This window comes from Mauremys mutica, chromosome 22, assembly GCF_020497125.1.
Source record: "Mauremys mutica isolate MM-2020 ecotype Southern chromosome 22, ASM2049712v1, whole genome shotgun sequence".
Lineage (NCBI taxonomy): Eukaryota > Metazoa > Chordata > Testudines > Geoemydidae > Mauremys > Mauremys mutica.
The window spans coordinates 10570740-10583157 of record NC_059093.1 but is presented as its reverse complement, the minus strand read 5'-3'; the positions used below and the strand labels follow the sequence as shown (position 1 = coordinate 10583157).

The window sequence follows — 12418 nt, the reverse complement described above, 5'->3', positions numbered from 1 at the left end:
TGCATTAAGGTTCTGCGCCCACTACCCCTCTAATTTTTTAAGGCCTTTGAAACCCACTGATTTGGAATCACCTCTTATTGTTGCTACATCAAACTATTTCCTTTGACTTTGCTGCGTAGACAGCATGGTCATGGGTGCATTAGGAATGCACAGAAAACAGGTGTTTTTTTAGCGAGACAATAATGAATGTTGTCTGGATCTCCTAGGGCCTTCCTTACCTTGGCAGCTGAAGTTGGATTCTGGGTGATTCTGCGTCCAGGACCCTATATCTGCTCTGAATGGGATCTTGGTGGTCTTCCCAGGTAAGAGTATGCATGGTAGTCACGTGGATTTGGGTTTTTTGTTTGGCTCAAATGCTCAGGCATTCAGCCCTTAACTTGAGACACTGTGTATATTTTTGCATTCGTAAGACCATAGGAACACACAAGCTCTTTGGGTCATGAAGCGCAGCTGCCTGCAGAGATTCAGAAATAATGTTAGGAAATAATCAAATGTTTCAGCGTGTGTATTCCAAGGAGATGGTCATGTCCCATAGCAGCAAGATTCCCACTCAGTCATTGGTCCTTTCAGAGCATTACAAACAGTAGACCTGGAATTAGAATTCTGCTATGAACAGTTTTTTGTTTGTTTTTTTAAAGGCTGTGGTGTGTAATGGTTAGAGCAGAGAATTGGCATTAGGAGATCCATGTTCTATCTCTGACTCACTGTGTGACTTAGATTTACCTTCCTTATGCTTCAGTTTCCCCGTCTATAAAATACAGCTAGTGATATTTGCAACTTGATGTAAGGATTCATTCACCCCAGGGCTCATTTTAATAGCCCTATGGGGACACACACATGATGTGGATGGGAACAATAATGTCCCATGGTTCCCTCATCCCTCTATTAGAACTTCTTTTAAAGCTTTGTCCTCCTGAGTATCATTTTCCCCGACAACAAAACCTTCACTTACAAGCAACTCTCTAGATCTGTGGCTATCATGGCCAGCGGCAGCTCAGGCTGGTTCATAAGGTGGAGTCAGCACATTTACCAGTTATCCGGCTGCCACTGCGTAAGTGGAGTCTCATGTTTACAGCAGCCTGGTCATGGTAAGAGCCTGTGAGAGTCAAATCTAACCTGTAAGCACTGAGAATCTCTCCTGGTTACCAGATCCCAATGGGACAGCTGCCAAGATTCAGTCCCACTTGTTTATCTTTCCTTGTCTTGCTCACCAGAGCTTTAACCTCTGTGGAGGAGCTTGGCTCAGATGAAATTTTGGGATGATCTCTCCCCACGTTTCTCGTCTCACTTTTGCTGCAACTCACACTCTCCCGACTCTCAGACAAAATGAGTTCAGAGTGTTTTGGCTATTTCATGCAATTAGCGTAATCTTATCAGGAGACTGAGTTTGATTAAGGCCCCTGGGGTATCCTCCTGCAGCGATGTGAGGCTTTTGCCTTAACACTTTGCCACAACATGCAACAAACTGTTTTGTGCAAGCCTGGGGGCCCAGGTGGCAGCAGGATGTGCTGCCACATGGGAATTAAAATTAGAGTAGAGTTCTGAGATTGTGAATGTCTTAGAGAGATTCTCTCTTGTCCCATCCTTTCACTGTCACTCATGATGCCACAGCTGCTTGTGATAACAGGAAGCAGTTGGTTAGAAATAATATTAGTCGAAAATGACAGCATTATTAGCTGATCCCAGGTCACTGTTGTAACATATTTTGCGCGCATAGAGCCCCTTTTGCCTGATAAAGTAAGTAATAATATCCCCATTCTACAGTTCAGGAAACTGAGGCAAAGCATGGTTGTGACTTGGCCAGAGCCATACAGTTGCAGAGTGGGATATAGAACCCAATAATTCTGACTCTCAGATGCTTGCTCTTACTATTAGCCCAGGCTTTCTCCTGTAGGGACAGGCAATGAGCAGAGTTCCTGAGGTTAGATTGATTGTAATAGCTCTGCAGTATACTGCACTTGGATACACATTGATTGTTCCTTTGTTATCCCAAACAAACCAATTAAATCCTGTAAACCTGCACTAGAAGTGAAGGGACAGATCAGCTGAAAGGATGCTGCGTGTTGGGGTGGTGATTTGGAGGTGTTGGAAGCTTGGTTTAGGATGTATTTTTATGAAGCAGCATTGGTGGTAAGAATGCAGAAAACTCAGGAATACTCCTCTTCCTCGCTGTCACTATAGACGATGGAAGTCATAGGTTGTTCTCACAATTCACCCCCACTTCTTTCTGTCAAGGGCATATTTTCCCCCCTCCCCCCCCCACTGGTAGCTCAAGAATGATCCAGCTCAAAAACAAAGAACCTCTTTATCTTCTGAGATATAGGGCTTAGCCCATGAGATATCATGAGTGTGAATTGGAATGGGACTGAGTCTCCCAAGTGCATATTCCAAAGTACAGGGTTGACAGAGGGGGTGAAGGGCGGTTAGAATCCGGAATCTTGATTTGGACTCGTTAACAAATGTAAGTGGAGGTTTGTATTGTAAACATACTTAATAGGATTATGGTCAGGAAAGCGATTCTTTCTTACATGAAACAAGCTCAAATGTCCCATGGGATTCCTTTGCCATTCATGGCATAAATGTCTGTGTAATGTTCCTCTGTGCTGCTAAATAGCTGCTGTGTTCACCTGCAGGGTCTCCTCCACCCTGCAGTCACGAGTGAAGGGATTTTAACTCACATGCCCCTTCTGCCATAAAAGATGCTATATAAATGTAAAGTGACTGTCATTATTCAGCACATCTGCCCCTTCTATGTCTTTGAGTCATTGCTGCTGAACCGATGGCAGAAGCAAGCATTTTCCTGTTAGCGCTGCAGAGAGAGCAAACTGGCTTCTGTTCTGCCTCTTTTATTATCCACACTAATGTCTAAACTTCTGGTGCAGGATCTTTATTATTGGGACTCATGTCTGAAACAGAGATAATCCAGCTTGACATTGAGATCCCAAACGCTTTTGCAGAACTATCGCTAGGAAAAAGCCTTTTTGACTTGGAAACTGTTTTGATCTGGGAGTGAGTTAAAGAGAGAATAAAGCAAACTTTACAATGTGCCATTTAATGAGTCACTTGAACTGCATGTTGGATGCTACAGTTAATGTGAATCCAGGACAAAATCACTAATGTCTGTGTACATCTGTGTGTGAATGCACTGGGTAAAAGTACAGGCCATGATTATGTCCTGAGTATATCTAGCTTAGAGTCTGATACTGCCGTGTGCTTTCGGAGAGATGTAGAGTACCTTCAGCTCCCATCTAGCTCGCTGGGAGCTCAGCACCTCTCAAGAAGCCCTCAGCACCTTGCAGGATGGAACTGTTGCTGAGCTAAATGACCTAAAAATGGCAATTCTTTCTGCCTTAACTCTGTGACGTGTAAGCGAGTGGCAGTAATGCATGCGGGCTGGAGCAGAAGTGGGTCCCCAATCGATTCCCTCTGCTGCTGCTTCTGCTGAACAGTTTCTGGTTACTCTAGGACTCTCCTTCTATTCTCTCCTAGCTGGCTACTCCAAGACCCAGAAATGCAACTGAGAACAACCTACAAGGGCTTCACGGAGGCTGTGGATGCCTATTTTGATCACTTGATGACCAGAGTGGTCCCTCTCCAGGCAAGTAAGATGCATCACCCTCTCTTTCCAGCACTTGGCTGGTGTAAGCATTAGAGTCCACTCGTGCAGCGACAACAGGATAACTGGCAAACGTGCTGACTCCATCGTATGAACCAGTCTAGACGGCAGCTGGCCATGGTGGTCTCACAGATCTAGTGAGTTGCTTTTAAGTGGGGGCTAGGGGGGCAGCCCTAGCTCATCTTTTACTGAGTTCTGTGGAGGAGTAAGGTGCGCAGTAGGATGACGCTCCCATTAGATTACTCTCTTCCCCTCCTCTCCCCCACGGCAGCGACAGTGCAGGTTTTCCCTAGCTTGGAAGGCACAGGCTTTTCCGCCTTAACCGCTGAAGTGTGAGTCCCCTCTCCTCCTCACAGACATTCGTTTCTTGAGCCCAGGGCTGGTATAACGCCAGTTTCAGCTGGGTTAGAAACCATGAACCTGGTGATCAGCTTCTCCCCTCTCTTCCTACAGTACAAGAAAGGGGGACCCATCATCGCAGTGCAGGTGGAGAATGAATATGGTTCCTACGCCAAAGACCCTCAGTACCTGACCTACGTTAAAATGGTAATGTTGGCACTCCCACTCTCCCCTGTGGCAGGCACCTCCTGAGCCCGCTCTTTAGCTTCCTCCTTTCCTGCACTCCTACAAACCTCTGCTGACATCTGAGCACACCTGGAGAACCTCAGCAGGGTCAGTGTCTGATCCAGCTAACCTCCAATACCCATGTCCCTGTAGCAGGTGAAGTGATCCACCCTGTATCTCGATGGGGGTTGGGGTGGGGAAAGAGATCATGTTTAACCCCTTCACTGCAGACAAGAGCCCGTGTGTGCTGACTGTTGCACTTCATGAGCTCTTCCCAGAAACACCGGGATACCCACCTGGCCCTGGGCAAGGCTGTCCCCTGGCTGTGCTCATTCCCATTCTCCAGATCAGAAGCAGTTTTGTGGTGGTTCTGAGGCATGCCAGATCCAGTGCCTTCCCTGGGGGAGAGGTTTCTGTGAGCCAGACAAGCCGCCTCCTAAACCTCTGTAATCTGGAGCTCAGCATTGGCCAGGCAGGCTAATTTGACTAAGGCCTCCCTCATCCTCATCAAGCAGATACTGTGCCCCAGTCTGGGCTTCTGAGCTGGGCGCAAAGAGCTGGTGTGGACTCGAGGAGGCTGTGTTATCCTGGTGGATCAGATATGAGCCATGCTGACTTGCTTACCTCTGCTGTTGGCACAATACCCATGCCAGTGCAGACAATCAACTAGGGCCACTTTATAGCTCAGAGGGTCATCTTTCCGTGAGAATCTAAAAATCCTGTTATGTATAAGAGGGAAGTTACTTGCTCAGTGTCCTGCTGTGTGTGTGTGTGTGTGTATATATATTATGCGGATGGTGTTCTGTTTTCAAATGCTTGTGCTTCAAATGTGTAAGATTCAGAGTAACTATTAAGATCTTGGATTGGGTGGATGAAGACCTCCTCCCACACATCCCTTGGCTTCAGACAGGTGGCACAGTCCTCTTTTTGCCCCTAAGACCCCGCTCCCTAGAGTATTGTATTTACAGGCCCAGGTTTGGGTCAATGTGTCCCCTGCTTTTCTGCCGTGGCATTGGCAGCTCCTGCTTTAACCTTGCAAGTATTTCAGCCCCCTTGTGCTAGAAGCCAGTTGGAGAGTTAACTGGATTAGCTCTGGCTCAGGTCATCTTATTCCTCACAACTAACCTGCAAGTATTCAACTGAAGGAGTCACGTGGCGAGGTTCCTAATCTTCTTTGAATTATTCTCTTCCTGCGTTAACTCAATCTTCACCTCCTTGAAGGGTTAAATATGCGATGTCCTGGTTAACAGTTTAGAAGGTTGATTTCTAGCCTGAACAAAGCATGTAAGAACCATTTTAAAAAGTCTGTCTAGTTCACACTCCCACTTCTTATATCAAGTGATGAGCATGTAAGTAAATGGCTGTTTGGATCCTATACCACTCTGGCATGGAGGTGGCACTATTGCATTGCTCTGAGATCAGCCTTGACAATTTACCAGCACAGGTGTAAAGTCTGCTTGCACACCTTTACCATTATGATTATGACGATGAAAGAGCTAGTGATATTTCACTCGCCTGTCAAAACAAATTACATGCCCCAGACGAGTGGCTGAATAGAATTTTTCAAGGCTATTTCCTTCTGGTCTGGTATTGTGTGTGACACCTCCTGTCTGAGGCTGCGTTGTTTAGTGGTTAGAGGGGAGGGACTAGGAAATAAGGACTCCCGGGTTCTGCTCTTGCCTTTGGATGAGAGTGTGGTATAGTGTTGGTGCAGAGAGACTCCTGGGTTCTGTACCGGGCTTGGCCCCTGGATTTTGAGTGTGACGGGCTGGTTACTTCACTTCCCTTTGCCCATCTGTGACTGTAGCCTGACTTGTGTTTGTTGTTAACACGGTGCAATCATCGTAAAATTCACATTTAAATTAAAAAACAAAAAAGCCCGTTAAGTTCCCACTCCCCATCGCACCCTGTCAGGTGCTGCCTTTACCCTTCTGTGTCCTTGTCATGACTTCCTGTGCCAGCAGCCACCTTCCTCAAGGTACATGAGCATATTGCTGCTGTGATTATCTGAATGCATACACCTGTGCCTGCCTTTGACTCTGTTTCTAATCCTGGTTTTCCTGTAGCACCCTGAAATCCTGTAATGCATTTCAGTGTGCAGCGACTCACTGTTTTATTTACTTACGTCCAGGTAAAATAAATAAATGCAAACCTAACATTAATGCAGCACTCTGGGAATATTAAATAAGTGCAGGTGAGAGAAATTCCAAAATTCCCACAGTAACTGAATTCTGCCCCACTACAAGTGACCATTAAGATCTAAACATGATAGCGAATCCAGTATAATGATGAACAGAGATTGGCAAAGACACTGGAACCAGGCCAATGTATCTCTGAAATTTGTCTCTTTAAGTTCTCAGTCATAACATTGATTTAATGTAACATTCCTTTGTGCAGTATGTAAACGTTCATCGTGTAAGTGCTTTACAGACATTAGCTAATGAATCCTTGCAGGTAACTGGTTCAGACTGATATGTATTTATCCCTATTTTACTATGTGGCAAAAGTAGAATGGAGAACTAAGAGAAATCGCCATTCATGGATTCCCTTGGCATAGTTACCTAAGACCTTTGCCCAGAAATGAATGAGAACTGTGTCCATTACTTGGTGATTCTGCTAACCCACCCTGGTCTTCTATATTAAATGGTAGGAAGGCAGACTGTTCTTTGCCTCTTTCCCCTATACTCCCCTTGGAATTGGAAGCAGCGGAATTACCAGATATGTTCAACATCTTGCCCAACGGGGATACATCATCCTGAAATTTGGGAGGGCCAATCCAGTCAAATAAAGAATCTCAATGGGACAAAAATGAAAGGAGGCAGAATAGGGGGCTGTGGTAGCTTGAAAATCTATATATTTCAACCACTTCTCTTCTGGTAGTAAAGTTTGACAGCCCGTCAAAGGGAAGGGGCCTGCTCACATTGAAATGAATGGGGATTTTGCCATTAACTTCAATGAAAACAGGAATAAGATGTGGTTTGATATTTACATAGCCCATTTTGGCCAGAAAGTAGCACAGTGCTTTATTGTGAAGTGCACAGCTGTGGCCCCAGATGAAACTTCCTCCATTACTTTCAGTGGATGGACGAAAAATAGTTTAGAAGCATCCGGGTAAGAGGTCTGTCCCCTATCTTCCTCCCTCCACCCCAAAGAAGGATGATACTGAACTGTACCTCCTTAGTGTGCCGGTGAAATGTTACATTCAGGTCCCAGCACAATGATTTTTTTGTTTAATTTAGGCCTTGTTGAACAGAGGGATTGTGGAACTGTTAATGACTTCTGACAACAGGGATGGACTGTCCTCTGGCTACGTGGAAGGAGGTATGTGGCATTGCAATGCTTTTCAAGGGGACAAGTTAAAGCTACTCTTTGGGATGGTGGAAAAGATGGATGCCTTAAATGAGGGGAGGTGCATTTCCTTAGGTACATCTTTATTATTTATTAATTGTTGTGTTGCGTTAGCTCGTAGGAGCACAAGTCAAGGACGAGGGCCCCATTGTGCTAGATGTTGTACACACACAGTGGAAAGGGAGTCCCAAAGAGCTTAGTGCACGCTCCTTTTCAGTGTATGACTGGGATATGGATGGCAGCAGAGTTGCACCATGGCTATACAACCCGTTTAAGCACTGAGGAGCTATATAGCACTTTCCAGACCATGTGGAGGAGTCGAGGGCTGATTGGGATGAACAGCTTGGATATAATAAGATTTAACTTCGTCCTGTTTGGTGAGGGGCATCTGCAACTTCCATCAGAGTTCTTTGGAAGATGTAAGAGATCAGATATCAAGAGGTATTGAGCAAAGAGGTTGAAATTGCGGTTGATGCTAAAAATACTGCCCTAGTTATTTTATTTCAATTTAACACATTAAAAATGCCTACACGTAAGCACTAGTTACCCTAACAATTACTAAAAGTGCGATCACCTTTTGTTAGGATTTTGGATTTCAGGTTAAAAGTCAGAAGACCTCATTAAAAGCTAAAATGGGAGTCTGAAATTTACCATTCTGAAAGAGTTGAAAATAGTTTCGGGGGGAGGGGGGGGGCGCAGGCTGACTAGCTGTGGGTTACTGTGGCATCTGTGTGCTTGTCCCTAGAGCGTGGAACTTTTGGGTTGCGAAGAAGAGTCGGGAGGGACGAGTTGACTTTTGTGGTATAAATCACATAACAAATCAATCCTCCTAACGAGCTACAATCTCCCTGAAAATAACTCCTAGAAACCCAGTTTAGCACCTAGCCATATAGAAACCCAAGTGCATGACCTCTGGTTTCTGTGTTCTGCACTGATGGTGTTGTACACAGCATCATATTGAGATGTTGCTTTTTCCATGCCTGATCCTGCAGCTAGCCCTTACTCACTTCACTATTGACTTCAGCGGGGCTACCCACCTGAGTAATGATTACTCTCCTGTGTAACGGTGTGCAGGTCCCAGGGCTATGTTAGTCACAAGTAAGGCAGCAAGTCTTTCACTGAGATCACAGACTCCAGGACTTTCCAGGTCCTCCGTGACTTCTGCAGCGGCAGGTGTGGCTGACCCCAGGGCTGCCCTACCAGCTGGGCCGGCCTGGGGTCAGCCACACTGGCTGCTGCTCAGGCAGCCCCAGGCAGCTAGTCCTGGGCGCTGCCATGGAGCAGCAATCCAAGAGCAGCGGCAAGGCCCCGGGCCGCCCCTCCACCCGCAGAGCATCGGCAACGGGGTCCCAGACCACTCCCCCGCCCAGCAGCGGTGACGTGCTGGAGCTACTCCCACCCACTCCCAGTAGTGTTGCTGGAGCCCCCCCCCCCCACACCCATCAACTACAATTTAGTCAGGGGTATTTTTAGTAAAAGTCAAGGCCAGGTCACGGAGACTTTTACTAAAAATAGCCGTGGCTAAATCAGAGACTTAGTCACAAATGCTGCTGATGTTCAGTCCAGAGAGAAGCGCATGGAGATCACCAAATAAGTGATCTTTGCCCTTACGTTTTAAATAAATATATAAGGAGGCGGCGGGAATTCATTCTTGGTGCAACTCTGAAGCTTGTAGAGTTGCACCCCGACTTAGTGTAGCCTGTTCCAGTTTTCCTTTCAGCTACAGCAGTTTCCAGCCTTGGCCACACAGGGTCACTCTCTCCCTGCCAGTGAGCTCAGCATTTGGAAGGGGTGAGGGTGGAAATCCCCTTTTCAGCACTCCTTGCCTTCCCTGGGAATGTTTACTGCCTTGGAGCTCTCTCACGTGCGGAGTTGTCTTTTCCAGAGGGCTGTGTGATGAGCGGGCTTTGATACCAATTCGCCTTTTAGATGTCATAACAATCTGCTCATTAGAGTCAACATGTCAAGTAATCAGGAACGCGGAATAACTAGGGCTTCAAGTGATGCTGCAGCAGCAGCAAGGTGGCTGAAAGCACAAAAGGGAAGGGAATAGAATCTGCGGTAGAAAAAGGCAGAAAGATGAGAGGAGAAACTGCTGTCATGCGGTTGGAGAGGAATATAAAGCCATGGTCCTGAGGCCCGGTTCACTCTTCGAGTCAGTGGAGGCTTGGTTTCCTTTTAAAATGTGTGCATGATTCCCATTCATGCTAGTGGCTGACAGGTGCCTTGCAGAGAAGAATATCCGTTATGGAAGGGCATCTGCCCCAGGGTGTCGTAGCCAGTCTGGTAGTTCTCTCCTAGCTCCTACTCTGTGGCTGTAAAGCACCCTGCTGGCAGCAGAATCAGTGCAGTGGTGGGAGCAAGGCTTCTCGTGGTGTGCATCCTCTCCACACCCATGGACACAGCATATGCCATATGCTGCAGCTCTCTGGGGGTAGCATCGAAGCCTGTAGCTTGCTGTCTGTATGGATCCATCAGCCATCGACCTGGGCTAAGGAAGGAGGTGCAAGAGCTGCAGAGGCTTCTTAAACCCTGAGGCTGGCGTGACAAAGCTTCAGTACTTCTCCACAGGCTGGAGTAGGGTAAAGTATCTCCCGCACACCAATCCCCAGCATCCAACCCAGTTCATTAGGCAGGGTCCTGGGAGCAGGCTTTGCATCGCTATGCAGATTATCTATTACAATTTCCACCGAGGGGGTAGACACGGGGCTGTGGGTGGCTGTTATTGGGCCATGCTAGCAAAAGCTGCCTCTTGTACTCCCTGAAGATGGGAGGTGCTTTGGACAGGGAAGGAGAGCTTCCAGAGGACCTACTTAGCTAGCTCATCTTTATATCTGGGTTAGCTCTGTCACTCTCCAGTGTCTTTGATAGCTGCTCAGCAATATATTGCTAATTCCTAGTGGACGGGTGGCCTCTTCCCATATAAACTACCATCACACTCTGCACTAATTGGCAACCTTGTTGGCAGTCTTGACAGTGAACCTAAGGGCTAAATGGGCCACAGAATCCAAACTCCTGGTCCCTCCAGGTCAGGACTGAGGTACACTGGGATGGGATGTGTGTAAAGCTTATCCTGCTGCTGCCCATGCTTTACCTGATCTGAGGCTTTGGGCTTGATTTTGTTCTCCCACCAGTTTCAGCAGAGTTCTTGATTTGCACTGAAAGCAATACTGGGCACCTTGTCTCCAGGGCTTTCAACCAGTGCGTTCCACCAGCAGTAAACTCATGTTTTGTTCTTGCAAAATAAATGACTTACTCATCTGTACCAAAGTCTCAGGGTTTGCACATTGGTTACAGAAATCTGTGACAATCAAGGTAAAAATGGTGAAATGCTGGCTCTGGCTCTTGTAAATATTCTGTTTGAATCATTGTGCTTGACAGAACAGGGGCTGGAGCTGATGCCAGCTCTCTTTTTAGATTATTGTGGAATAATGTATTTCTGTATTAACACTGCGTATACCACTGCTCCTTACATCAGAGCTCTTGGACTGGAGTGTCTTAAATGTCAGGCAAGGGCAAGGGAAGAGTTAAGGGTTCTTCACACCACAGCCGCTGCTGGGTTGAGGCACATTGGTTACTGGGCAGCGGTGTATGCTGTTCCCAAGAGCTGTCAAGGGGCCATGTGCCCTAGTTCTCCTGGACTTTGCAGTGCCTTTCACCCAGCATGCAATGAGCATAATCTATCTACCTGTCGGCTTGTTTCCAGGAAAACACTGGTGTGTCTCCCTGCTGAGATGTAGACTTTAATTGGGAGATCTATCCAGCTCATTCGGATTGTGGTTTCTCAATCCCTGCTCTTGTTCACTTACCCCCCACAGAACCGTTAAGCTGTAAGCCTCTGCCAGGGATAGAGTATCTTGCAGTGAAAGATCAGAATTGCCTCCAGATATGATTTTTGTGGTGCCTTTCATCTAAGGATCTCCAAGTGCTTTACGAATGCTAATTAAGCCCTGGGATACCCCATGAGGTGGGCTGCTGTTATTTCTTGCTTGTATCTCTGTGTGAACATTCAGAGCTAGAAATGTGGCCTGCAGCTATTCCACTGTTTGTTGAAGTCCACAAGCTGAGAAGTTTCATGGTAGGTCAGGACTTGGATCGGAGACCTCCAAGGAGCACCCAGGTGTGCTGCACAGTGTTGTGTTAATGATTCAGTAATTGGCTTATTTTCCCTCTGAGTTGGTGATGGGTTGATGCCCCGTCCTGGTATGTGGAAAAGCTCCATCAGTTGAGGGGATTGGTTACCTATCAGCGCTAGTGAAGACTCTTCTTTCTCAACAGCTTTGGCCACTGTTAACTTTCAGAAGATGGATTACAGCTTCCTGGACTTTCTGGACTCAGTACAGGTAAGATGCAAAGATTTGCCTTTGTTCAGCCTGTTCTTATCATTGAAACAGTGTCATCCACTTTTTTGTGGTGGATGCCCTAGGCTTCCCTTCCCTTAGGGCCAAATCCCTTTGAAGTCAATGGAAAGTTTCCCATTGATTTCAGTGGAAGTTGGATGGGATCTTAATGAGGCTGCACCCCAGTGCTCACTTACTGCTTGCTTTCCCATCTGGTTGTGGAGCTTGGCTAGTGTTCGCAACCTGGGATCTATCTTTGGGAAAGTGCGGGGATAGAGTGTGTGCATCAGAATTTCTACAGCTGAGGCCTGGCTCTGGTATAATGCAGAGAGAGAGAGACAGGCTGCAGAGCAAGCTCTGAATTGTGGATGCCTCAAAGATGGTGAATGTTTGGATCTAAGGTTCTGGTTTAGCCCGTTATGGCTGAATCCTAATTTCATAATATTCATGGATACTCATGAAATTGAAGGGTTGGGCAGCTGGGAGCTTCAGAACTCTTAAGAGCTTAGTTTCAGCCTCCCAGGGATTAGATGTTCAGGACAGAAGCCCA

The 12418-nt window shown here is 46.7% G+C and overlaps 1 protein-coding gene across 1 annotated transcript in view; it reads left to right on the top strand.

Annotated features, from left to right (window-relative positions):
- The window catches only part of LOC123354721 (beta-galactosidase-1-like protein 2), a 48576-nt gene that overhangs the window by 16031 nt on the left and 20127 nt on the right, over positions 1-12418 (top strand). Inside the window, exons 4-8 of the mRNA XM_044996865.1 lie at positions 207-302; positions 3490-3598; positions 4070-4162; positions 7420-7501; positions 11807-11871. Of these exons, the coding sequence (XP_044852800.1) occupies positions 207-302; positions 3490-3598; positions 4070-4162; positions 7420-7501; positions 11807-11871 (445 nt within the window). The remainder of the gene's footprint in view (positions 1-206; positions 303-3489; positions 3599-4069; positions 4163-7419; positions 7502-11806; positions 11872-12418) is intronic.